This window comes from Chiloscyllium plagiosum, unplaced genomic scaffold (assembly GCF_037043375.1).
Source record: "Chiloscyllium plagiosum isolate Xiang-an unplaced genomic scaffold, Cpla_swu_hap1 HiC_scaffold_19, whole genome shotgun sequence".
NCBI lineage: Eukaryota > Metazoa > Chordata > Chondrichthyes > Orectolobiformes > Hemiscylliidae > Chiloscyllium > Chiloscyllium plagiosum.
This window is the reverse complement of record NW_028270157.1, coordinates 30179732-30207678: the sequence shown is the minus strand read 5'-3', so window position 1 is coordinate 30207678 and position 27947 is coordinate 30179732. Positions and strand designations below refer to the sequence as shown.

At 39.7% G+C, this 27947-nt stretch overlaps 1 protein-coding gene across 3 annotated transcripts in view; it reads right to left on the bottom strand.

Annotated features, from left to right (window-relative positions):
• Positions 1-27947, bottom strand: part of LOC122559705 (ras-related protein Rap-1b) — a 71361-nt gene that overhangs the window by 9528 nt on the left and 33886 nt on the right. For 2 of the 3 annotated variants that reach the window (XM_043709623.2, XM_043709625.2), the window contains 4 exons: positions 19278-19366; positions 17526-17594; positions 16989-17045; positions 14194-14334 (listed from right to left, as the gene is read on the bottom strand). In XM_043709623.2, coding sequence (XP_043565558.1) covers positions 14194-14334; positions 16989-17045; positions 17526-17594; positions 19278-19334 — 324 coding nt within the window. In that variant the 5' untranslated portion in view covers positions 19335-19366. Of the gene's footprint in view, positions 1-14193; positions 14335-16988; positions 17046-17525; positions 17595-19277; positions 19408-27947 lie in introns of all 3 variants that reach the window. The other variant, XM_043709624.2, reaches the window with a different exon arrangement.

Here is a 27947-nt window from a genome sequence, read left to right as displayed (position 1 = left end):
CATATCCATTTTCCAAACTGAACGTAATACCTTTAATTAGCACTTATCTTCATAATTTCACACAAATTCAAATGGACTTATAAAGATAAAACCATATAGAAAAAGAGCAATACTACTGCTGAAAGCTACATGAATCATTCTGCAGCCTACAACCTAAGACCTTTATCTTTGTTATGAAAAGAATGATTGTGTCAGCTGAAAATAATTGCTGAGATTAATTTACAGAAATATACCTGTACCTTTAACTCTCACAGAATCATCAGTGACCATTGCCATGAGTTTTCTTTTACATAAGGCAATACAATTGTTTTGATGACAGTACTGTGCATGAGGTTTCCAATTGCTAGATGCTGCCATCGAGGTTAGAAGACTAATCATTTGGTTGCAAAATGTTTCACACATCCTCTGCATTCCAAAGACAATGTTCACACTGCTGGAAAAATCTTATCAGTAAACTGCTGCCTTCTTCACTAAGAGAATGTTTACACAATAAGGCATACTTATCGCAAAGAGTGATTTAAGGGTGATAAGTATTAAATGGGTTAGAAATAATTGCAACGGTATGTAATTCTACAAAAACCTATTTAAAACAATGCCACTTCCCACTTGGCAGAGGAAGCTCCGCATCAACTCCACTTTCTTTCCCCATTCCTGTATCCTTTGATTCTCTTGATGATCAAAAAGGTATCAATCCCAGTTTTGAATCTAGTCATTGACTGAGTATCTGTAACTCCCTTGGGTTCTTCCACTCTTGGCCCCCAGTATCATCATTTATTAAGATTTGGCACAGATGCCCAAAAATCTAATAGAACGAGGAAACAGGTGATTGCGAAGATAATTAAGAGATAATTGGGTGAGAACTGGGTGCATCATTTTTTATTTATTATACTAAATAAAAAAATAAAATGCCGGTTGGATGCATCTCCTGTACTTCAGCCCTTACCCCCTCCCTTCCTGCAACAGTGACATGGTCCCCCTTGTCCTTAGCTGCCATCCCACCAGCATTCACATAGAGGATCAGTAGCCGCCATTTCCGCCACCTTCAGTAAGATGCCACAGCCAGACACACATTCTCTTCCCCTCCTTAGTCATCCTTGAGCATGGACCGTTCCCTCTGGGACCCACTGATTCACTTTTCTTTCATTCCTAACAGCCACACCCCACAACCTCATGGTATCTTCTGCTACAACTGCAGGAGATGTATCATCTGTCTGTTTACTTCCTCCTTCCTCAGTATCCAAGTGCCTAAACACATCTTCCAGGTGAAGCAATGCTTTACCTGCACTTCATACAATCCAGTCTACTGCATTCACTGATCACAATGTGGTCTCCTCTACACAGGGGAAATGAAGCGCAGACTGGATGACCACTTTGCAGAATACTTGTGTTCGGTTTGTAAAAGAGAGCCTAAGCTTCAAACTGCCTAACACTTTAACACACCACTCTGTTTCCTGGCCAACACCTCTGTCTCAGGCTTGCCGCAGTGTTCCAGTCAAGTTCAGCACAAGGTGGAAGAACTGCAGTTCATTTTCCGCCTGAGAACCCTGTAGCCTTCCAGACTCAATATCGAATTCAATACCTTTAGGGCCTGAGCTCTCCCATGTCCTTACCCCTACTCCTACCACCAGGCCTTGTTATCACATAGTCTATTACACACTAACCATTTTTAGCCACTAACAATCCTCATTAACTGCTATTCACCCTCCTAGCCAGATTGTTTGCCTGTCCAACTGCTCTTCTCTCTCTTTGGGCTCAATCATTTACGCCTTCTCATCCCCTCCCACCCTATTTTCTACATATAAACCGACATTTTCCTAGCTACCATCAGTTCTGAGGAAGAATCACTTGACCTGAAACATGGACTCTGATTCTCTTCACAGATGCTGCCATAACTGCTGAGCTTTTCCAAGAATATTTATTTTTGTCTGTGTATACTATTTCTCCACATTATACTGGAGTGTTCTGATGTCCAAGCTGAAAATAAAATGCTGATTGGAAAAGTAAGCCTGACCAACTTTATAATTTTTCTGATTAACAGTAGTAGCAAATGATGATTAGCTGTTTGCAAATCAAAGATTAAAGCTAAGCATTATTCTCTCCAAAGAGTCATTTGGAGAAAACTTCACAGATGTAAACAAAACTAAAGTATCCAAGAATGACTATCCACCCATTTTCTCAATATAAACCTTATAAACAGTAGAAGAATAAAAGTAACCAGGTAGACGAGCATTACTTCTTTAGGGAACAAAGTCTGGCTTTTGGTTCTTTCACCATTAAAAAAAAAGGATAGGAAGGATTTTTTCCAAAATTGGAAACTGATGATATGGATACGAATGAAGATTTATACGAAGTTTCATGGATACCAGTCAAGATGGCGGTGGAGTAGGACACTCAAGCTGGAGCTGTTCCACTTTGTTTCCTTCTCCCTCCCCCCCCCCCTCCTTTTTTTCCCCTCTTTCTCCATCCCTTTTATCTCCCGGCCTGGTCTCTCAGCAGCTCCCAGCTGGTATCTTAGCGGCTCACGGTGATATCTCGACTCAGCGTCCGAGTGGATCCTGCCTGAAGATGTTCCTGAGGAAACGGGGACAGTTGAGAGGCAGCAGTTTCAGCATCAGCAGCAATAATAGACACCAAGACGAGATAAGCAGAGGACACAAAGGCTGTTGAATTTTTAATTTGTTCCTGTATTTTCCTAGTTTAAACTATGAAAGACTTTAATGTAAGCTATCACCTACTTCTTTATTTTTCTACTACTCTATGAACTAATGCTTAAGATATTAACTCTCATTTCTCTTACTACCTTGTACTTAAGCAGTTTTTTGATATCTAAGATGGCACCGTGCCTGGCAACATTATGCAATTTTCACTGTACTCCTGAACTTGTGTACATGTGACAATAAAAATCTAAAAACTAACATTTAACTAAAAGATGATTTACTATTTATGAATAATGATCAGATTTTAGTTAAGGAAGAACAAAGATAGTCTTGTAGAAGAGTACATAATGAAATTCAGTACACGGCCTGCAAGACTATAGAAATTCTACTTGGAAATTTCCTAAACTCTGCTGGCATTTAAAGTTATTAGACCCTGCTAAAATATGGAATTGAGACGTACTTCTAGTTTTAATGCAAGTTAAACTTGCAGATCCACACTGATACAACAAATATCAGAAGCACTAAAAAAATGCTTGGATAGCATTTCTTTTCAGCAGTCTTCATAGCACAATTTAGGCAATTGGCCATACAACAGAAAATGGAAGACACAACATTAATGGTCCGAACAGACTGTTTAGATACAGATTGCGGGTAAAAGTAAGAAAGAAGAATTTTAACTAAGATTACAAAGAACTGACACGCTCTTAACAATTGACAGATAAGGGAAACTGGAATTCAAAATGGAAGAATGAACCTCTGAAATGCTGAGTGTGGTGAATCAATGTCAAAGTACCATCACCACCACGAACTTTTCTTCATTCATTCATGGTATGTGAGCGTCACGGGCTAGGCCTGCCCTTATTGTCCATCCCTAACTGCCCAGAGGGCGACTAAGTGTCAACCTCATTGTTGTGGGTCTGGAATCACATGTCAGGGGTGGGATGGTGGCTCAGTGGTTAACACTGCTGCCTCACAGCACCAGGGTCCCAGGTTCAATTCCAGCTTTGGGCAACTGTGTGGAGTTTGCACGTTCTTCCCCTGTCTGGGTGGGTTTCCTCCGGGTACTCCGGTTTCCTCCTACAGTCCAAAGATGTGCAAGCCAGGTGAATTGGCCATTCTAAATTGTCCATAGTATTAGGTGCATTAGTAAGAGGGAGATGGGTCTGGGTGGGTTACTCTTCGGAGGGTCAGAGTGGACTTGTTGGGCCGAAGTGCTCGTTTCCACATTGTAGGAATCTAATCTAATCTAACCCAACCAAGTAAGGACAATAGCATCCTTCTCTAAGGGATATTAGTGAACCAGAGTGTTTGATTTATTGTTGTCACACATACTGACATATAGTGTAACGTATTCTGGTGCATGCTATACAGGCAGCATACAAATTCCAAAATCTCTATCTAGAGACTCCTATAGGTTCACTCTTACTGCAGCTTCCTCCAATTTCATTCTTCCGTTTACAGTAATTTTCCTCCAGTGGTGTTCTTTAATTTATTTCTTTTTAAAAACACTAATTTTTACTTTCACAGATTAGGAACAGCCAACCGTTCAAGACAAATGGCCATTTTTCACAAATACAATTATTTATTACTTGAATTTTGATGTCAAAAGTGAAATTCTGTAAAGTTCTAAGATAGGAGGAGGAAATATAGCAATGCAAAATACTGAAGCTAAAAACCAGAAATAAAAATAGAAATTGTTAGAAAAAGTAAATTGGTCAGACATAGACCAAATAATTTCTCTCTTTACAGATGCTACCTGATCTGAAAGTGTCAGAATTTTCTGTTCTTATACCAAATGAAGCTATTTATTAGAAGGAAAAAAAAATTTATACAATACAGTTTCTACAAAGAATCATGAGTTATGTGTACCATCCATAGAGGGATATATAGAGACTGGAATTCAAGTATTTTTCAAAAAGAAAAGCCACCGTAATCTCAGTATGGATTCTAGCAATAACACAAATTAATGAAAACAGAGTAGAGGAGTGAAATGAGCACAAACTTATCTCCACCTCCAGGAAGAGAACAAAAAAAAGAGCAAAGCTCTCTTTTTCCACCCAACTGCTGTGGGTTAGAATGATATCCAATAAACAAAGGATAACTTAACAATGAGTGACATGCAAGAAGAGAAATAAAATTGAGATACTACCGTTTCTAAACACAGATTTTTATTCTCAACCTTTGACACGACAGTAGTAAAGATGAAAAATATAGCAGCAGGCTCAATTTTGCAGTGGGTGTTCCTGCCAGTATAAATTTGATCGAGCTACAAAAAGACCTGAATGTGAGTCTATTAAATGGAAATCCTTTAACAATATCAGGAGACAGATCAGCAACTGCTTCTTATTGCAAACACATGTCTTGTGACTGAAACAGTAAGACAGAGGATAGATGGCCTATTTAAATCTCAGTTTCAGGCGAAGAACAGAAAATGTTATTGCAGGGCACAAAATGCTGGTTCCAGGCAGAAATACTCAATGTTATTCCTTGTGAACATTGAGGAAAAATGTAGTCAGAAGGGTAAGGACTGACTAGGGATCGTCAACTTAGCTTTGTGTCGGGGAAATCATATCTCACTAATTTGACTGAGTATTTTAAAGAGGTGACAAAGAAGGTTGATGAAGGCAGAATGGTAGATGTTGTCTACATGGACTTCAGCAAGGCATTCATAGAGTCATCGAGATGTACAGCATGGAAACAGACTCTTCGGTCCAACCCGTCCATGCCGACCAGATATCCCAACCCAATCTAGTCCCACTTGCCAGCACCTGGCCCATATCCCTCCAAACCCTTTCTATTCATATACCCATCCAAATGCCTCTTAAATGTTGCAATTGTACCAGCCCCCACTACATCCTCTGGCAGCTCATTCCATACACGTACCACCCTCTGCATGAAAAAGTTGCCTCTTTTATATCTTTCCCCTCTCACCCTGGACTCCACGATCTCAGGGGAGTCTATTTATCCTATCCATGCCCCTTATAATTTTGTAAACCTCTATAAGGTCACCCCTCAGCCTCCGACACTCCAAGGAAAACAGCCTCTCCCTGTAGCTCAGATCCGCCAACCCTGGCAACATCATTGTAAATCTTTTATGAAACCTTTCAAGTTTCACAACATCTTTCCGATAGGAAGGAGACCAGAATTGCACGCAATATTCCAATAGTGGACTGACCAATGTCCTGTATAACCGCAACATGACCTCCCAACTGCTATACCCAATACTCTGACCAATAAATGAAAGCATACCAAACGCCGCCTTCACTATCCTATCTACCTGCGACTCCACTTTCAAGGAGCTATGAACCTGCACTCCAAGGTCTCTTTGTTCAGCAACACTCCATAGGACCTTACCATTAAGTGTATAAGTCCTGCTAAGATTTTCCCAAAATGCAGCACCTCACATTTATCTGAATTAAACTCCAACTGCCACTTCTCAGCCCATTGGCCCAGATCCTGTTGTAATCGGAGGTAACCCTCTTCGCTTTACACTACACCTCCAATTTTGGTGTCATCTGCAAACTTACTAACTGTACCTCTTATGCTCGCATCCAAATCATTTATGTAAATGACAAAAAGTAGAGGGCCCAACACCGATCCTTGTGGCACTCCACTGGTCACAGGCCTCTAGTCTGAAAAACAATAGTCCGTGTTCTACCTTTGAGCCAGTTGTCTATCCAAATGGCTAGTTCTCCCTGTATTCTGAGAGATCTAACCTTGCTAATCAGTCTCCCATTGGGAACGTTGTCGAACGCCTTACTGAAGTCCATGTAGATCACATCTACTGCTCTGCCCTCATCGATCTTCTTTGTTACTTCTTCAAAAAACTCAATCAAGTTTGTGAGACATGATTTCCCACGCACACAGCCATGTTGACTATCCCTAATCAGTCCTTGCCTTTCCAAATACTTGCCCATCACCGAGGTCAGGCTCACTGGTCTATAGTTCCCTGGCTTGTCTTTACCGCCCTTCTTAAACAGTGGCACCACGTTTGCCAACTTCCGGTCTTCCAGCACCTCACCTATGACTATCGATGATACAAATATTTCAGCAAGAGGCCCAGCAATCACTTCTCTCGCTTCCCACAGAGTTCTGGGGTACACCTGATCAGGTCCTGGGGATTTATCCACCTTTAACTGTTTCAAGACATCCAGCACTTCCTCCTCTGTAATCTGGACATTTTGCAAGATGTCACCATCTATTTCGCTACTGTCTATATCTTCCATATCCTTTTCCACAGTAAATACTGATGCAAAATATTCATTCAACAAGGTTCCGCTTGGTAGTTTGGTTAGCAAGGTTAAATCATGTGGAATCCATGGGTAGCTTGCCAAATGGATACAATGGCTTGAAGACAGGAGACAGAGGGTGGTACTAGACGGTTGCTTTCTGGACTGCTGGCCTGTGACCAGTGATGTGCCACAGCACTGAAGCTGAATCCACTGTTTTTTGTCATTTACATAAAAATGTGAATGTGAATATAGGAAGTATGGTTAGTAAGTCTGCAGATGACACCAAAATTGGTGGTGTAGAGAACAATGAAGGAAGTTATCTCAGATGGGCCAAAGGACTAAGGATTGGCAGATGGAATTTGATTTAGATAAATGTGAGGTATTGTATTCAGTAAGGCAAACTAGGGCAGGACTTAGAAAGTTAATGGTAGGGCCCTGGGGAGTGTTGTTGAACGAAGGGACCTAAGAATGCAGGTGCATAGTTCCTGAAAGTGGAGTCACAGGTAGACAGTGTTGAAGGCAGCTTTTGGCACGCTTGCCTTCATTGGTTAATGCACTGGGTAATGGAGTTGGGACGTCATTTTGCGGCTGTAGAGGACATTGGTTCAGCCATCTTTCGAATACTACATTCAATTTTGGTATCCTTGCTGCAGGAAAGATGCTGTTAAATTTGAAAGGGTTCAGAAAAGATTTACAAGGATGTTGCTGGGATTGGAAGGTTTCAGCTATAGGGAGAGGCTGAATAGGCTAAGGCTTTAATCCTCAGCATGTCAGTGGCTAAAGAGTGAACTTATAGGCTTGTGAAATCATGAGAGGCATGGACAGGGCGAATAGCCAAGAACTTTTTCCCAGAGTAGAGAAGCCCAAAATAGGGGACATAGGTTCAAGGTAAGACAGGAAGGATTTAAAAGGGCGCTGAGGGGCTACATTTTCACACAGAGGGTGATGCGTGTATGGAAGGAGCTGCTAGAGGAAGGGGTGGATGTGGGTACAATTACAAAATTTAAAAGGCATCTGGATGGGAACATGAATAGGAAGGGTTTGGAGGGCAATGGTCCAAATGGGACTATATCAGTTTAGGATAACTGGTCAGCGTGGAAGAATTGGACCGAACAGTCTGTAAACTTGGGTGTCTGGGAAAATGTCTTTAGCCACCTCACAAGGAATGCCTCAGTTAATTCAAAACTTTGTTATAAAGGAGATAAGAGTGCTTATCGGGTTATTAATGTTTAAATGGATACCTGTAATGGTTTTTGACCTGGATGCAGCAATAAAAATGTGCAGTTTCCTAAAGTCACTGGAATTTATAATTGTCTTTAAGATGTTTGAAAATAATTTTGAAGAACCTTCACCAATTATTCAGTTGTAGAGAGGTATAGCATGAAAACAGACCCTTTCATGCACTCAGTTAAAATTTCTTAGGTAATAATGACCTGGAAGCAGTATCAACAAGAAAATTAAGAATGAAATTGTGCAACTGGCAGTCATGAAGGAATGAAACATTATCTGGAAGGTGATGATGTTCAGTAGGGATACAGGCACAAGGGAAAGGCTGACATACATGCTTCTTCTCTTCACAAGAATTTTATCATTGTCGGGAAGAGGTCAGTTTTTACGTTTGGCAGACTAAGCGAAAGGTACACTTAGGAGGTAGTGTGGGAGTTAGCTCAAAAACATCTGAAACCTAGATAACATTGCGATTACCTTGGAAATTCTAAAGAGCTTGGTGTTTCTCAGAAGTGACCAAAACTGTGATCCTGGATGTTACTGGTTGGTCAGATAAAAAGGACTCTGAAAATTATATTATCAGGACGATCATGACTTGAGGGGGCTTGCAGAAACATCCCTTGATGACATCATAACCCAATAAGACATTGTCTGGCCCACGCAAAGGTTTGTATTTGTGTAAGTAGTAAATGTTATACCAACTGTTTCAAGTTATTATGTAGAGTGCGTGACATACATATATTTTAATACTTGTTTTAATGTTTGAATTTTAAATTAGTGACATATAGGTTTTTCTATGTGGCTGAAGAGTTTAATAATCAACTTGAGAGTATTTCTGCAGCCATGGTGGTTTCTTTTATAACTTCACAGAGCGGTTGCTTTCAGAACTAATTGGTTATGTACAGATGGAGAGTTTACAATCAGGCACATAAAAGATTGAGTAAGGGTAAAATTGAGTATAAACCTATAAATTTCAAAGTTTAGGTCAACACCCATAGCTTGAAGATAAAGGTTTTTTAGTATTAATATGGCTGTACTACATAAATCCTTCATGAAGATGGATGTATGCTACTGTGCTCCCGTGAAAGGGAGATGATAGCAAAACAGATCACCTTAGAGTCAGGGGTTTAGTTACACTTCCAAACCAGAGGTGTTTGAATAAAACTGCTAAGAAGTTATTTGAAACCGAGAATGCTTAAACTTCAGTGCTCGGAAGCTCCAGGAAAAAGCTTTCACATATTCCAGATTTGGAGTTGACGTCACAGTTAAATTAACTTTGAGAGGTGAGAGGAAAAAGATTATTTTGTCTGGTGAAAGTACTATCCGAGGGATCAAGTGCTGTACAGGGGTATTGTTGTGATTAAAGGATTATATTTTACCATGTTTTCAAAATCTCTAAAGCGGAGTTGTGGGATTGGGGTTAATCTATTTTATCTTTATTTCTGTTGCGAAACCAAATTCTGTTTCATGGTTAAAGCAAACCTGCACACAGTGTGCTTATGCTTCATTGAGAGATCACCTAATTTGTAAGCAAAAATAATCAAAATAATCAAGTCAGATTTCAGTCTGGGATCTGATTTGACCAGTAATAACGTCAGTTTGCAGTACAAAGTGAAATTTACAGTATTTTCCATTTTAAATATCAACTTCCTGTTAATTTCTGTGTCATTTTCATTAGTTCTGATTCCTGTTAAAATAAAAGCTACAAAAAGTGAAATCTTGTTGGTAATATCTTCACTTGTGGGGTCTTCAGTAAATTGGGTTAAATTGGCTTGGATTAGATGATACTTATCTAAGAGTGCCAAGGTAAACTTGCAGGAAGATTTGTGAGATAATCATTACTATTAAGGCACCAATCAATTTAAAATTAGTTGTATCAGGACATATCGAAAAAGGGGAACAGCAGAAATAAAAAAAGGGGAACAGCAGAAATAAAAAAGGGGAACAGCAGAAATAAAAAAGGGAACAGCAGAAATAAAAAAACAAATAATTTCAATTCTGCATAAAACAGCTGAATTATTTAGGGTTAGAATGTTGCTTATGCAATGATATAGTTCAAAATAATCCTGATTTTGTTTTATTTCTTTCAGCAAATGACAGCACAAGTCAATGTGGCAAACTATATCACACTGTCTTAAACTTCAAAGAGACACCTCTTCATTAGTTACCATTTGTCTGGAACTTTTAAGTTCAAAGCTGAGTAAAACTTGGCGGATAAAATAGATGTGAGTGAGTTAATACTAGGTACAGATTTGAAGAGCATAGGTTAGTGTTAAGAAAGCCAAAGTGGTCGAACGTCACTCAGATGAAATTATAATCCATCTATATTATGCGCTGGTTAGACTATAATCTGAGCACTGTGTTAAACTCTGGTCACCTGGGAATACAGGAAACAGTCGAGCAATGAGTGTGAAGGAGCCAGGTTCAGAATTGGGCTTTACAGACTGTAAAATGGACAGTGGAAAGGTCATTTTCGGATATTTAAAGTGGAGGTGGTAAAGGTTAACCCTGAATTCTACAAATAAAACTGTGCAATAGGATGTGGATATGAGTTCAAACGAACAAAATGTAACTTTACAATGGATAAGAAGGCTCTTTTCTCCATACAGATAAATCAACACTTAGAATGGACTTCATTGTAAGAAGAAAATGAAACCTTGATTTATTTAAGAACCAACTAGAGCAATGTATTTAAGAGTGCAAGGTTTTCTTTTCTGGGTGTATAGATGAATTACAATGTTAAGTGGCCTATTTCATTTCAAAATATTTTGTGCTCTGAAATTTGGATACAATACTTAAAAGGTTACTTAGGCTGGATTTTCTTTCATCCAACACATTTAAGTAATCGCAAAAATATAAATGAACAGGAGGCATAGCAAATTCACAAAAAGTAATTCTTCAAAATACATTCTGACTAAACAAAGAAAACTGAACAATATTTCAACTCTCTTGGAAAATAAATATAAACAAGATTCTTTGGATTTAGAGACTGCAGCTAATTTCTATACACATGGTGCAAGAGCTCATAAGAATAGCAATCCCCAAACACGTCAAAGTGTCCAAGTCAGCATCTATTTCATTTCTAAAAAAAATTCAGTTGACTCAGTGTTTGTATTTTGAGTAGTATAGTAAAATTTTCAAAACCCCTTCACACAATTGTTTTCTCCCAGATGCACTTTGGCTCTCATGTTATTCAGTATGTCAAGACACACATTCTGCATAAACACAGTAATCGCTTGCACTTACATTTGCTATATCTTATTATCAATAAAGGTATCAGTTCTTCACCATTGTGCCCCTTTAACTAGAGTCCTAATTCCCTTGGTTCACAAAAATCTCCAGTACTTCCTCGATTAAACTCTGTTATACCTCGTCCTCTGAATATCTCACATTCATTCATATTAAGAGGCAAATGTCAATATTTTGTCAATTTTTCTCTTGTTCAGCTATATTGGCAGAAGCACCATCTGTGGTTTAACATCCTTCAAAAAGCCTCAACTTTGCTTAGTGTTTAAGAGATAAGCATATGCAGTAAACCACAATTAGAAGATTTAACTCCTCAGCACAAATTCCATTTCCTGTCAGGTAGTTTGACTGCCATAAAAGTCACTGATTATTACAGCTGTCAATTAATTTCTCAAATTTATTACACTCAAATACATTGATATCAGTACAAGTTTGGCTGCTGCTTGAGTAGAAGATGAGGGGAGGAATCTGGAAGATATTGGAGAACTTCATTTACACCGAGACAGGAAAACCATTCTCAAGCAACCAAAAACAGACATTGCTGGAAAAACTCAGCAAGTCAGGCAGCATTTTTGGAGAGAAATTAGAATTAATGTTTTTGGTCCAGTGACTCTCCTTCAGAACCCTTAGTCAAGTAGATGGGTGCAGATCGCTGATCCAGGTGCCATCATACTGTGGAGCAGCTGCTGACTTTATGCTTTAGGATTAATCCTAATACCCGAGAAGCACTGTAATGTCAAAGGTTGACTTCATTTTGTAAATCTGCAGATTCTGACAGCATAAAACTGTTCATGAGCTAATGAGTGGCATTTAAAGTAAACACATTTAAAACTTACTAGTTGAGATGATGGTATGGAAGAAAAGGTTACATAATAATCTGATAGAATAAATCATTTTGTGTTCCTCAGAGCAAACTTCTTTCCCTCTGAAGACTTTGCTTCAAAGTTTTTCTTAAACACGTGTTCAAGAATTTCCTCCTCTTTTGTTTCCCTTTACAACCATCATTTGGCAAAACTAGCTTGTCAATGACTTTTTTCAATATGGAGGGTTTTTGAGGGCGGGGCCATGTTTCATGTTGGGGGAGGGGAGGAGAGAAAGGAAAAAAGAGATCGACTAATGGGAATTCTCTACAAGATCAGACTACCTTTCTTTGAGAATGCAGGAAGACAAATATGCAACTCTACATCAGGCTCAAAGCGTAACAAGTCAGTAACAAGTCATAAACAGCAATCGGGGAAATAAAATAAATATGATGCCTTTGTATTTTGGTTCAATAGAACTGGCTGCAATTTGAGGTACTCAAAAACATGTTCCTTCCAGAAGTGCTATGTGAAAAATGGAGGCCTTGGTTATATGCTCACATCTGTAAAGGTACAAAGTTCAGCAAGAGTATTTACATATTTCCCACATTTTCACAAAGTTATGGTAAACAGGTTCAAAACAATGGAAGCACAAAGTGCTTGAAGTAGTCAGCTGGTCCAGTAACATCTGTAGAGGAAGAAGTGGAGTTAACATTGCATACCAAAACAATTCTTCTGAACTTTCTGCCTTTATTTCAGATTTCCAGCACCTGCAGTACTTTAAATTCACCAAAATAACAGAGCTGTTCTACTGAGGTCTATTAACAATAAGTCAAGGCTAACATCTCCCCAACTTCAAAAATCATTGGATAGAGAGGGTGTCCTTTATATAGAACAAAGTTCATTCCAAAACAATTTGAAAAATAATACCATGAACATCTTTCTGTACTTGATTTTGACATGAAAATAACACATTCAGGATTTTTTTAAAGGTAACAGTACTCAACTGATTCAAGTTATTTGTATTATGTAAGCATTGAGAGCACTAAGTGCTGAAATGATTTAAAACTGAGCTACTTAATATCTTATTCCTTATCTCAACAAAAGAATTTCCTCCAACATTATGGTAGAATTTCACATTCAAGATTCAATCTGAAGTCTGGACTATCAACAATGTCTGAATGATTATAAATTAGTCTATGAACAGCTTATTCAAATAGTACAAATTAAAAATTTGTTACATTTACTGTGTTATTTCGAGGGGTGAAACAATGGTCTGAATTTTATAGCACCTGCAGAGACGAATATGTGGCAGGGAAGCATTATGTTGGCATGTTATCACAGTATTGGGTGCTCCACCAGGTGATTTTTCTTTTAAGGACTGAAACCCCAAATGCAGCTCTGTAACTTCTAGATGGGTATAAAATCCAACAGGGACCCCAAAACAGCTGATGTATTGAAGCCGTTGGCTTGCCTGGTCTTGAACAGGAACAGGAGTGCCTGACAAAACCCAGTGCGTTGATACAATTATTTATGGCCATGTTCCAGGGTGGGGCAGGTTAAGTGGTGGAGTTGACAAAACATGCTCTCTTCCACCCTATGCTCTTCAAACCATATGATGATCAGCTCCAACAAGGGTGTGATTGGAGGAGCTGTTGGTGGCTTCTTCAACATCATAACCTCATTTCTAAAGTGGTGCTAACAACATATAAACTAACCTGGTTATATCCCCTTACCAATCTCATTCCCTATCTTAGATAAAATCTAGTTTCCACTTTGACAACACCAAAGAAAGTTCAGAGATCTAAACATGAACAATACCCCACTAGCTTGTGGCATGATACAACAATTTTATCTGTACTGCATGGATTCAGAAGTTTTTGGCTTTAAATTAGCCTGAAATAGAAACTGGAAGTGAATTTTGGATCTCTGTTAATTTCTCTGCTTTTTCATAGTTAGCATTGAAACAAAAGTCAACCCAGAAAAGTTTGAATCAGGCTTTCCAGGAAAGAGCTAGTTGCACATACTTACATCATCAGTGTCTTTGACTCTAAGAATTTGCTCTCTTAGATCCTGCAAGTCATTAAATGTCGACTGTGCTGTTATAGAATATACTAATGCAAAACCTTGACCATTCTTCATGTACAGATCTCTCATTGCTGTAAATTGTTCCTGCAAATAAAGTATATCTGTTATGTTTACAGTTTCTTGAGTTTAACTTGATTAATTTAAATTTATTAATTTAAAAACTTGAAACTTTTACAGTACATATTTACCCCCAAAGCTTAAATAACTCAAATCATAAGATATAGGAGCAGAATGAGTCCATTGAGTCTTTTCAAGTCTGCTCCACTATTTAATCATAGAATCCCTAAAGTGTGGAAGCAGGTCATTATACCCATCGAATCCACACCAACCCTCTGATGAGCATCCGACCCAGACCCAGGACCCCCCCAATACCCACCATCTCTGTAACCCTGCATTTCACATGGCCATTCCGCTTAGTTTGCACATTCCTGGATACTATGGGGAATTTAGCATGGCCAATCCATCTAACTGCACATCTTTGGACTGTGGGAGGAAATCAGAGCACCCAGAGGAAACACATGCAGATACGTGTGAGAATGTGCAGACTCCACATAGTCAGTCACCAAAGGTGGAATCAAACCTAGGTCCCTGGGACTGTGAGGTAGCAATGCTAACCACTGAGTCACTGTGCCGCCCCTAAAAACCCCGGGGTCATGACGGATCAGGCCAATAGGTTTCTCAACCCCATTCTCATGCCTTTTCTCTGGAATCCTTGATCCCTTCACCAATCAAGAACCTATCCATATCTATCTTAAATGCACGGTGACTTGGCCTCCACTGCCTTGTGCGGCAATGAGTTCCACAGAATCACTAATCCCTGGCTGAGGAAATTCCTCCTCATCTCAGTTCTATACAGCTGCTCCTTCTCTTAGGCTGTGCCCTTGCATCCTAGTGTCTCCTACTAGTGGAAACATGCTCTCCACGTCTACTTTATCCAGGCAGTTGAGTATTCTGCAAGTTTCAATGAAATGTACCCTTATCCTTCTAAATGATGAGCACAGACCCAGAGTCCTCAACCGCTCTTCACATGCGCTTCATTCTCAAGATCAATTTTGGAAACATTCTTTGGATCCCCTTAAAGTCAGCACATCCTTCCTTATACATAAGACTCAAAATTGCTCATAGCATTCCACATGTGGCCTGACCAGAGCCTTATACAACCCCCTCAGCTGTACCACTCTACTGTTGTGTTCTAGCGCTCTTGAAATGAATGCTTTTACTGCATTGGCATGATCTAAATGAGGATGTTTTACTCATTTCAATGATGGCCAATTCAGACTGAGAGGTTTTCCAAGCTTTCCAACAGTTCTTAGCTTGTAATGATAGGGCGAGGTTTAAGTTATTTGATTTTAGAATCAGTTTTGTTGAAAATTAAATGTTAGCCATTCTGAACAAGAGCAAAATGAAGTGTCAGAAAAAGCACATTAAAAATAGAGAATGGGCTCAGAATTGAAAAATGACATCCTGTGTCAATTGAATAATTATTCAACAGATTAAAACATTCCCAAACCACAAGTTCATTCAGTCCACAACATAGACTTTGGTATAAAAAAAAGAATGAAATTGATAGTTAATCTAACTGAAGGGTGATAAAGCGCTAAATTTAAAGTAAACAGAAAAATTAATTTTAAGACAATGATGTTTGCAAATGCTTGAAAGAGTACAAAAGAAATAAACTCCAAAGCAAGAAACAAACTGAAAAATGAAAAGAAACAGAGGCCTGAAATAAAAAGAACAGACGAAAAGGATTGTAGCTCCAGAAATAGAAATAAAAAACTGATGGCAGGAGGTAATACTTTAATGATACAGGGACAGAAATCACAGGCCCTGGTGCTGCACATGGCTCACAACACCCCAATCACCCCGGCAGAATTCTGTAGCAAAAGAAATCTCCCCACCACCTTCTCAAGTTTCATTAGGGGCCTCAATAAAACTGAACTTGCCAGCTATGCCCCACAGTTAATGAACAAATAAGAAAAATTGATACATTCATTGACGAATTTTCAAAAGCACTATACTCAATATATAGTTTACACATAATATGGATAGTGGCAAAGGTGATATTTTGATTTGTCTTGGACAAAGCCGAGTTGACAAAACAAATTCTGAGCCATCATAAAAATTGCTGGAATGTTCAGCCATTCAAGTTATTTAAGGTAAAATATAAACAAGATATTGCATGTTACTCAAAGCTCAACTTTTGTGAGAATGTTTTCAGAAACCATCATTACAAAGTAATTATTAATAAATTCATTAGCAAAACAAGGAACTACATTTTCATTTAGAGTCAGTAAAATGTGGAATTTGCTACCACTGAAAGTGGCTGAGACTAAGAATGAAGTGGCTTTCAAAAGGAAACCAAATGAGTACACAAGAAAAGGAAACAAAATACAGATTCAATCAATAAGCACATCGACCTGGACCCAATATACCGGCCACTGCAGCAGAGAGCTGGAACTGACAACCGAAAGCGGCAGGTACAAATCACTATAAATGCCGGAGGAAACATCACAGAAGCACTTCACAGGAGGCTCCCAAGCACTGAGGATGTCACCTAGACAGGAGACGAAACGTCTGCAACACAAATTCCCAGCTCGGCGAACAGAACCACAACAAGGAAACAAAATGCTCAAAGATGAGGCAGATGGAATGGGAGGAGACCGATTTCAAAACTAGCAGAGATTGGTTACTCCAAACTGATCACTCTTTTCCATATATTCTATGTAACTGTATCTTACCGTTCCAGCTGTATCCAGGATTTCGAGCATGCATTGTTGTCCATCGACTTCAACTTGCTGCCATAAAAAAAATATTTATTGGAACCAAAAGGGATTAGTCAAATTGTTTCTACATTGAATCAAATAGAAAATAATGTTGAATTAATTATCAAACAAATCAGTGTTATCTTAAATGTCAAATCTGCATTACATGTTCTACTTCACAGAATCTTGTAAAGTTTAAAGAAGCTTGAAAAATGCTGTGGTATAAAGGATTCTGTACAATATGATTTGTTGAACACTGATCCATAAAAATAAATATTAATAGCACAGCTATTAACTATATCCGCTTGAGGAACCATTCTCTTCTTCTTGACAAATCATTTATCACTAATCAAGTTTTATTTGCAACAGAGCTATTCCGTGCAGCTCAGAAGACTGCCTCGTGCGTGTGGTGAAAATCTTCAGAGAACTATCTGCCCTGGGAAGTGATGGAAGTACTTTATCCTGGCTTTAGCTTTGGAGACATTAAGCTTTTTGACTTCATAATAAACTCACCTTTCTATAAGAATCCTCTATTGTCGGATCATACTTTTCAACAAATATTCCTTGAACAAATTGTACAGTCTGCAAAACAGTGCAATTGACTCAACATTACTATTGAAAACAGATGATTATACAGAAGTCGCACTTCACAGATTAATGTCAAGCTGGAAGTTTTTGTTGCAAACGTTTCGTCCCCTGGCTAGGCGACATCATTAGTGCTTGGGAGCCTCCTGCGAAGCGCTTCTTTGATGTTTCCTCCGGTGTTTATAGTGGCCTGTCCCTGCCGCTTCCGGTTGTCAGTTTCAGCTGTCCGCTGTCGTGGTTGGTATATTGGGTGACCTGGACCCAATATACCAACCACTACAGCGGACAGCTGAAACTGACAACCGGAAGCGGCAGGGACAGACCACTATAAACACCGGAGGAAACATCAAAGAAGCGCTTCGCAGGAGGCTCCCAAGCACTGATGATGTCGCCTAGCCAGGGGACGAAACGTTTGCAACAAAAACTTCCAGCTCGGCGAACAGAACCACAACAACGAGCACCCGAGCTACAAATCTTCGCACAAACTTTGAAGATTAATGTCAAGTTATAACATACAATAATGACCTTTAATTACAGCTTTAATTCCAGCATTTAAGAAAAATGGAAAAGGTAAAAAAATGTTTTCCGATGAAAGTACTATATGCTGCTACTCTGACCTACAAACTAAGAATAGTCCCAGGTTCAACCTTTAGGATAAGTCGAGTTATGGAATTGTGAAAACATTAGATGCAGGTCATGCAGCCTGGCTTGCTACAACAGCAACTTAACTAGTCTCACCCTCCCACTTTATCTCTGTAGTTTGCTCTTCAAATAATTATCACATTGTCTTTCAAAAGCTATAACTGAATGCGCCTGCACCACCACCTCATAGGCAGTGCATTCTGGACCCTACTCAAAAGGTTATTATGCTGTCTCTTATTCTTTAACTAATCAGAAAAAAAACCCATCCTGGTTCTCAAGCTTTCTGCCAAGAAGAACAGTTCTCCTATTTACCCTGCCCAGATTCTTAATGGTTTAGCACACTTTTATCAAATTTACTGTCAATCTTGTCTTCACCAAGGAGAACAGTCTCATCTTCACCAATCTTTCCACGTAACTTGTGTTTCACTCCTGGAAGTATTCTCAAAGCGTTTCTGCACCCTCTAAAATTCCTTTGGTTCATTCTTACAGCATGACGACTAAAATTGCACACAATAATCCAATTGAGGCCAAACCAAAATTCACCATAGTATCCTGTTTTAGTACTCTGCGCTGTATCAACTTGTAAAGTCCTTGAACCAAGATGCCTAGTAACCATTCGCTACCGCTTAACCTCTCAATGCACTCTGCCACCTCGGGTATTTGTGCACATATACCCTAAATGAACTGTACCCTTTCCTCATTTTTCCTATCAAAGTATATCGTGGCACACCTTTTGGTTTCAATTTTCATCTGATACCTATATGCCCGTTTCACAAGCCTGTCTATTCTCCTGAAAATGATCAACACTACTATAATTGTTACTGTATCTTTTCCAAACAAACGTGTGCACATGTCAGAATCACCTCTCAATAAGAAACAACGAGGGAGGTCCATGATTAATTAACCAATTAGAGTTTGATTTACACATAGCCACTGGAGTTAAATACAAGGACTGCCAGCAACAATGGACCCATATAATGATGGTTGAAAGGAAACTGGAGATAGACATAAATATTTCACTTCAATGCTTTGACTCACCAAAGCTGACTTCCCAACTCCACCTGAACCGAGGACCACCAACTTATATTCGCGCATTGTGAAGCGTTTTCTGTGTGTACAGTTATCAGCTGCATCAAAATAAGTTTCACGATTGTTAGATAAAATGTTGCTGCAAAGAAAAATTACATGCTAATTTCAGAATAAAGTAAAACCTGCTACAGTGTTACAAAGATTACACTGAACCATAGCACAGAAGCATGCTGTTCAAGCCAACAGGTTTGTAAAAGTGGTACACAAGCCTTCTCAAAAACATCTATTCAGAGCAGCATAATACAATTTCTGTAGAAATTGCAACAGAAGCTCAGGATGGATGACAGCATCTGCAGAGAGTACACGGCTAATATTCTGAATCTAGTTGAACTCTCGAAGAATATTCATACTGAACTGGAATGTTAATTTTGTTTCTCTTTTCACAGAAGCTGCCAGACTTGAGTTTCTCCAGCACTATTTTTATTGCAGATTTCCATAACCACAGTATTTTGATTTTAATTAATCTATTGGTGTACCCTAGAACTCTGTGGGAAGTTAGAAAAATGATTGTTGGGCTCCTTGTGGAGATATTTGTATCATTAATACTCACAGGTGAAGTGCCAGAAGACTGGAAGTTGCTAACATGGTGCCACTGTTTAAGAAGGGTGGTAAGGACAAGCCAGGGAACTATAGACCAGTGAGGCTGACGTAAGTGGTGGGCAAGTTGTTGGAGGGAATCCTGAGGGACTGGATGTACATGTATTTGGAAAGGCAAGGACTGATTAGGGATAGTCAACATGGCTTTATTTGTGGGAGATCATGTCTCACAAACTTGATTGAGTTTTTTGAAGAAGTAACAAAGAAGATTGATGAGGGCAGAGCAGTAGATGTGATCTATATGGACTTCAGTAAGGCATTTGACAAGGTTCCCCATGGGAGACTGATTAGCAAGGTTAGATCTCTCAGAATACAGGAAGAGCTAGCCATTTGGATATAGAACTGGTTCAAAGGTAGAAGACAGAGGGTGGTGGTGGAGGGTTGTTTTTCAGACTGGAGGCCTGTGACCGGTGGAGTGCCACAAGGATCGGTGCTGTGTCCACTACTTTTCGCCATTTATATAAATGATTTGGATGTGAGCACAATAGGTATAGTTAGTAAGTTTGCAGATGACACCAAAATTGGAGCTATAGTGGACAGCAAAAAAGGTTACCTCAGATTACAACAGGATCTTGATTAGATGGGCCAATTGGCTGAGGAATGGCAGATGAACTTTAATTTAGATAAATGCAAGGTGTTGCATTTTGGGAAAGCAAATCTTAGCAGCTTGTATGCTTAATGGTAAGGTCCTACAGAGTGTTGCTGAACAAAGAGACATTGGAGTGCAGTTCATAGCTCCTTCAAAGTGGAGTCGCCGGTAAATAGGATAATGAAGGTGACTTTTGGAATGCTTTCCTTTATTGGTAAAGGTATTGAGTACAGAAGTTGGGAAGTCGTGTTGTGGCCAATTTTGGAATATTGCATGCAATTCTGGTCTCCTTCCTATCAGAAGGATGTTGTAAAACTTGAAAGGGTTCAGAGAAGATTGACAAGGATGTTGCCAGGGTTGGAGGATTTGAGTTATAGGAATAGGTTGAATAGGCTGGGGCTGTTGTTCCTGGGGCATCGGAGCGTGACCTTAAAGAGGTTTAGAAAATCATGAGGGGCATGGATAGGATAAATAAACAAAGTCGTTTCCCTGGAGTGGAGGAGTCCAGAACTAGAAGGCATAGGCTTAGGGTGAGAGGGGAAAGATATGAGAGAGATCTAAGGAGCAACGCTTTCATGCAGAGGGTGGTATGGGTATGGAATGGGCTGCCAGGGGAAGTGATGGAGGCTAGTACAATTGCAACATTTAAAAATCATCTAGATGGGTATATGAATAGAAAGGGCTTGGAGGGATATGGGCCAGGTGCTGGCAGGTGGGACTAGATTAGGTTGGGATATCTAGTCGGCAACGACAAGTTGGACCGAAGGGTATGTTTCTGTGCTGTACATCTCTATGACTCTATTCCTACCTCCATACGTAGTGCTATCACTTCAACTCTGTGTTTGAAAGTTCCACATTATAGTCATTCCGAGAAGGAAAAATGTGTCACCTGAATGCCTTACAGGATTTATTACCACTTTTGGTCTCTTCCACAAATGAAGCTACTTCTCTATGGCTGCTGCATTAAATGCTTTCATAATCTTTAAGGTTTTGATCAGATCACTAACGGTCTCTCCTTTAGAATTCAATTTATAGTTCAATCTTTGCTGATTATACAACCTCTCAATTCTGGTATTATCCTTGTACATTTTTTTTATTTCTTGCCTGTGCCTCTAATTCTTTGTGACATAATTAGGTGACCAAAACTATTCTCAATATTATAAAACACAATGTATCCAAATCTTTATGGAAATTTAGTTACACTTATCCAATCTATTAATTTGGAATAGAACTACAATATTTTGGTTTTATGGCATTAATAACATTTATCATTTTTAGTGATTTGTTTGTCTGTTTCCTCCAGATCCCTTTGTGCCCAATTAGGCCTATGCTGACGAATCAGATTTCAGTTCCAGTGTATCTCTAAACTTTTTTAGAAAGAATAAGACAACCATATACTCAAATTACAAGTGTAGAATACAACATGCATAGACAAGATATCCAACTTGTGCTTAAGGCTACATTTAACATATGCCTAACATTATGTTGCAATATACATAACTGTAGCTGTTAGACAGTTTCTATTAGACAATACTTTCCTTAGAATACAATTTCTTATATAATGAAAACATTTCTTACATGTTTTGCACTTTGTCAAAAGCTTTTGATAATCCAAAAATACAATGTTGATCAGCTATCTTTACGCAACAACCCACTAAGGACCTCAAACAAAAAATCAGATATCATCTTCAAGAAATCACTTTGTACAACCTTTGGAAACACCCATCAAGGTGGTTACACAAAACATTTCTTACGATCCCTCCCAAGAATTTTCCTGAAACACATATCAAGTTAATTGAACAAATTTATCAGTTTGAACTTATTCGAATGTCATGAACTTTTATCTGATCCACAGCAATCATCTTGAGTTCAAGTGAGTTATTAAAAGGTCAACCAGCACAACTTACACTTTTTGGAGCAACCTTGGTAAATATCACGTTGGGCATCTGTTCAATTTAATTCAAGATGGGTTAAAGCAGCTAATGGCACAGAGGAAGATGACGTGATCTTTAGTGGTAGAGGATTTATTGGATGAGAGGCTCAACTTCAGATCAAGTATCATGACAAGATGTCAACAGCCTGATTAACATTGACAATAGTTCAAGAGAGGTGAAACCACTGGTAATGGTATTACCATTCCAGTGGAGTGAAGGAAAACAGTTTCATTCTTCCCAACAATGAACTAGAAGAAACTGCACCTCATCCAGTATGGGATACTGGGTTGGCAATCTGACAATACAGGCAGAAGGGTCAACAAATATGGACATGTGTATAAATGTTGCACTGGATCCAATGTGTACAGATGCTTTTGACAATGATCATCAGAGATGTTGAGTTGACCAAGGAGATACCCTTGCTAGATTCTGGAGGTAACAGTCATAGGCAGGAAGACAAGCCATGACTGAAGGTGCTACGGCTACAAATGAGTGGATCAAGAGTAGGACCAAATAAGGGTATTTTCACTGAGCTGGAGAACTGGAATTAGACAATTGTTGACCATATCAAAACGTTGTTTAACAATTGAGGAATACTGCACCCCAGTAAGAATGAAAATTCTATCTCCTTTAATTTATCACATTGGGCCTCGCCTTTTGTCAGTTCTCAAGAGGACTTTCTTCCCTCGCCTGAGCAGCATTTCACTGGAATTTTTTTTTTTATCTTGCATGAATCCCTTAGGGTGATTTTAGTTGAAGAAATGTATTCAGTAATCACAAAAAGTGATGGGTCTAAACCTTTATTAATCAAATTTATTCTCACCAATTCAGTGAATGTGCACATTGGTGGCTAGACCAGCATTTATTCCCCATCTCCAGATACCTAGAGAAAGTGGTTCTAAGCTGCTTTCAAGGATTGTATCAGTCCATGGGGTATATGTACAACCACAGTGCTGTCAGGAAGGAAGATAAAAGAAAACAAATAAAGCCAGTGACAGTGATGGAACGGTGATGTAGTAACAACTCAGGATGGTGTGGCTTGAAGGGGAATTTGTAGGTGGTTGTGTTCCAACGCATCTGCTGCCCTCTCCTTTGAGGTGGTACAGGTCGCGGATTTGGAAGATGCTCTTGAAAGTGCCTTAGTGAGTTTCTGCAATGCATCTTGTACATGATACTTACTGCTGCTATTCTGCAACACTGGTGGAGAGAGCAAATGTTTTAGGGGTGGATAGGAAATCAATCAAGCAGATTTTGTTCCAGCTGGTGTCAAACGTTGAGTATTGTTGGAGTTACACTCACCAGGCAAGAACAGAGTATCATTGCATTTCTGTTTTGTACCTTGTAGTTGATGGACAAGCTTTGGGAGTGAGGTAGCAAGAATTACTGCAGAATTCCACGCCTGCTCTTTTAGCCACAGTATTTTTAGGGGAACCTCAATTATCCAAACGAGATGGGTGGGCCCTATTTTGTTCAGTTAATTGATTATTCGGTTAATCGATTAAATGCTTTCCCTCTGGGGCTCGGAGTTTTCTATTAAGTCTGCTCCGCGTTCAGGAGGCTAGGCAGCAGCACACCGCATGAAAGCCTTGGCCCGGTCTCCCCAACGCTGTCCAACACCGCCCACTCCCCCGCCTGCCCCCCCAACCCCGTCCAACATCGCCCTCCCGCCTGCCCCCCCAACCCCATCCATCCCAGCCCCCAACCCTGTCCAAGACCGCACCTCGCCCCCAACTCCATCCAACCCGGCCCCCAACTGCTCCCAACCTCCCCCTAAGTGTCTAACACTGTCCCCACCCCAACCGCATCCAATCCCCCCCGCCCCCCACCCCCCCACCCCCCACCTGAGAGCGCGGGGGGGGGGGGGAGAAGAGGAGCGCACGGGGGGGGGGGGGGGGGGGAGAGAGCAAGGGGGGGAACGCGAAGGAGCGCGCGCGAGACAGAGAGAGCAAGAGACACTGAGACAGCGAGCGTGAGAGAGAGCGAGCGTGAGAGAGAGAGAGAGAGAGAGAGAGAGAGCGAGAAAGGTGGGAGGTCACTCATTTAGAGACAGTGCCTACACTCCCATCAGTCCAGGACTGTTCTCGGCAGCACTTTTAATCACTAAGAAAAAGCTTCCAGTGTTGGACACACGTCTTTGATGTAATGTTGGCAGCACTTTTAATCACTAAGAAAAAGCTTCCAGTGTTGGACACACGTCTTTGATGTAATGTTTTCGTCGGGACCGCGAGATCTCCTTCGGATAATCCAACTTTCTATATATGGCTCATCAAGTTCAATTACTGGTTAATGGTAATCTGCAAGATGTTGACAGTAGCAGTTCAGCATTGGTAAATGTCATTGATTATTATGGGGAAATGGCTAGATTCCTTTTACTGCAGATGGTCATAGCCTGGCACTTAAGCAGGAAATAATATTTGTGCCACATACCAACCTAAGCCTGAATATTGTCCAGGTCTTGATGTGCAGTTATTGAAAATCTCACCACTGACCTTAATGATGGTTGAGCATATGACAGGATACAGATTAACTCCTTCTGCAATGTGCTGGCACTCCGATGATTCATCTCCAATAGCCACAGCCATCTTCCTTTATGCTGGGTATAATTCCAATCAGTGCAGAACTTGGCCTGGGATTCTCCCTCACTCAGTTTTGTTAGGGTTTCTCGATACCATACTCAGTTAAATGCTGCTTTGATGTCAATGCAACATTCGAACTATTTCTTTTTCTTTTTAACAAAAGGAACACATTTAGAATCCCTATGACAAATGCTCTGGAACCATCCCTTACAATACTATTTGTGGTTTCTGGATAGCAGTGAAACAAGCTTGTCATACCCTTCTTTTGAGACTTTTCCAGTTTGCAAATAGCAATACATCTCCAACGTGAGACCTCATGTGCCAAAAGCTTCAACTCTTTTATAGCAACCACAATTCGCACTTCTATGGTGAGCTCAAAATTATAAAATTACTCATGCCACACATGCAGTGAGTCCAAAAAAATGGAAAGAAAAGTGAGCAAGTGTTTGTGGGTTTGGAAATAGATTTAAAGAAAAATGAGAAAGACAGAGATCATAATGGAAACATTTTAGCATTCTTGGATTAATGAATTTAGATAAAATAACAAGTTCCTGCTTTGAAAAGCAAATTTTAGTCCAAAAAATTCTCTCTTCTGAGAAATGTTAGTTGCATCTGTATATCCTTAAATTGATCATTTGCCTAATTTAGCAGAATATTAAACTACAAGTGGCATGTACTGTAAAAAATGCATTAAAATGTAATGATTAACTGCTCAGTTGAGAAAGCCCACTGTTAATGCATTAATATCCTCACACCCTAATTACTGAGAATGTTGCTCATTGTTAAGATGGAACTAATTATAGCTTATTAAAGAATCTTCTGAATAACCCAACAAAAGATGTATCAAGCACAGTAGTCATATTAGACTGAATTATGCATTGACATTTCTTACTGCGTTGATTTCTAGAAATGAGACTTTTATGGAATACAAATGTAAATGACTTCATGTATGACAGCAAGCTTTTAAAAGTTTCTGAAATTAGATATGGGGCAAAGAACAATTGAGAAACATGATGTAGAAGTGCTGAAGTTGGACTCGTGAATGTGTATACGCTATGAGCAGACAGGGAAATAATTAGGTTTTGAGTTTTATGAAACAAGAGATTCAGCTGAACATGACTCCGATGAGATAAGAACTTGCAGTTAACAATGAGGTGTTGGTGGCAAGGGTAATGGGTCAACAAGGTGGAAACGCATTCATTATGGAGAGTTATTTAACAATATGGGAAGCATTCAGTATGTAAGGTCAGTTTAACAAGGCAAAAAGTATTCATTATGTGAAGCCAGTTAAGGTTAAGAACATTCATTGTGTAACAGCATATGGCTTAATCTTTACTACTGACACCCGTTACTTGCAATGGTCACCCAATTAAAATGGGTGTTGCCTTATCTGGATGTTCCTCCCTGTAAAATGGCTAATTCATTAGGAATCTGTTGTTCCACAGAGAAGGTCAAGAACTCATGTCTCTGTGCACATGGACGATCGTTCTCACTCCCTCCAGTGCCCGGAATAAAGATGAAGGAGGTAAAGCCATACTGTGTCTCTGAGCGTTTTGCTTCGACTGAGGGGGAGGAATGGGATAACAGACTGTGGTGGACAAAGTCAGAAGTCACACCACACCAGGTTACAGCCTAACAGATTTTGAAATCACAAGCTTTCTGACCTGAAGGAGCAGCACTCCACAAGCTTGATTTCTAATAAACCTGTTGGACTATAACATGGTGTGGTGTGACTTCTGAACTTAAATAGAAATTTATTTCTGACAACCAAAAAACAATAGATGCTAAAATACGGTTATTTATCTGGCAACCTTTCAAGAGTGAAGTGGGCGGCATGGTGGTTAGCACTGCTGTCTCACAGCACCAGAGACCCGGGTTCAATTCCCACCTCAGGTGACTGACTGTGTGGAGTTTGCACATTCTCCCCGTGTCTGCGTGGGTTTCCTCCGGGTGCTCCAGTTTCCTTCCACAATCAAAGATGTGCAGGCCAGGTGAACTGGCCATGCTAAATTGCCTGTAGTATTAGGTGAAGGGGTAAATGTAGGGGTATGGGTAGTTTGCACTTCGGCGGGTCGGTGTGGACTTGTTGGGCCGAAGGGCCTGTTTCCACACTGCAAGTAATCTAATCTAAGAAGTTTATTTTATTGCTGAGCGAGCAATTCTGGAGACTTGGCTGAATGCCTTGACTCAAGACGTAGTTTAAAAATGAAAACCTAATTTCAAAAATTATAAATTAGATTCTTTTAATGTTGAAAGTAGTGTTAAATTTAACAGAGCATAACATTTTAAAAATGGAACGTGAAAGTTCTATTTTCATAAGTAGACAATTTGCAGTCAAGCCAAGTATTACCTTTTGTTCCATGTCTTTTGTTTTCCAAATCTAGGGTTCTACCATACTGCAAACTAAATAGGCTTTACGAACAAATTAAATTTCCATAAGCTGAAGTCTGTTTGTCAACCAAGCATGTAAGACTATACTTCCACCCTATTTTTCCGGTCCGAAGAATCAAGCTTTTACAGATATCTAGTGTATTATGCAACCCTTGTATTGCAAACTACAGTCAAGTTAGTTGTCAGCCTGTGTTTTCACCCATAAATGTATGCTTTACTCATCAGTACCTTGTAACTGTGCACAGGGGATCAAGCAGGCAATACAGATTTTGTAGCCAGGACAGGTGGGAGGTTAAGGCACATACTGTATGTTGGATGTCAATGACACTTCAAAAGAAGAACATTCAAGCCTGGGTCAGCAGTCTGACAGTTTAGTGATGGAACAGAAAGTGAGGACTGCAAATGCTGGAGATCAGAGATGAAAAGTGTGGCACTGAAAAAGCACAGCAGGTCAGGCAGCATCCGAGGAGCAGGAGAACTGATGTTTTGGGCATATGCCCTTCATCAGTAATGCTTAGTGATGAAGTCAAAA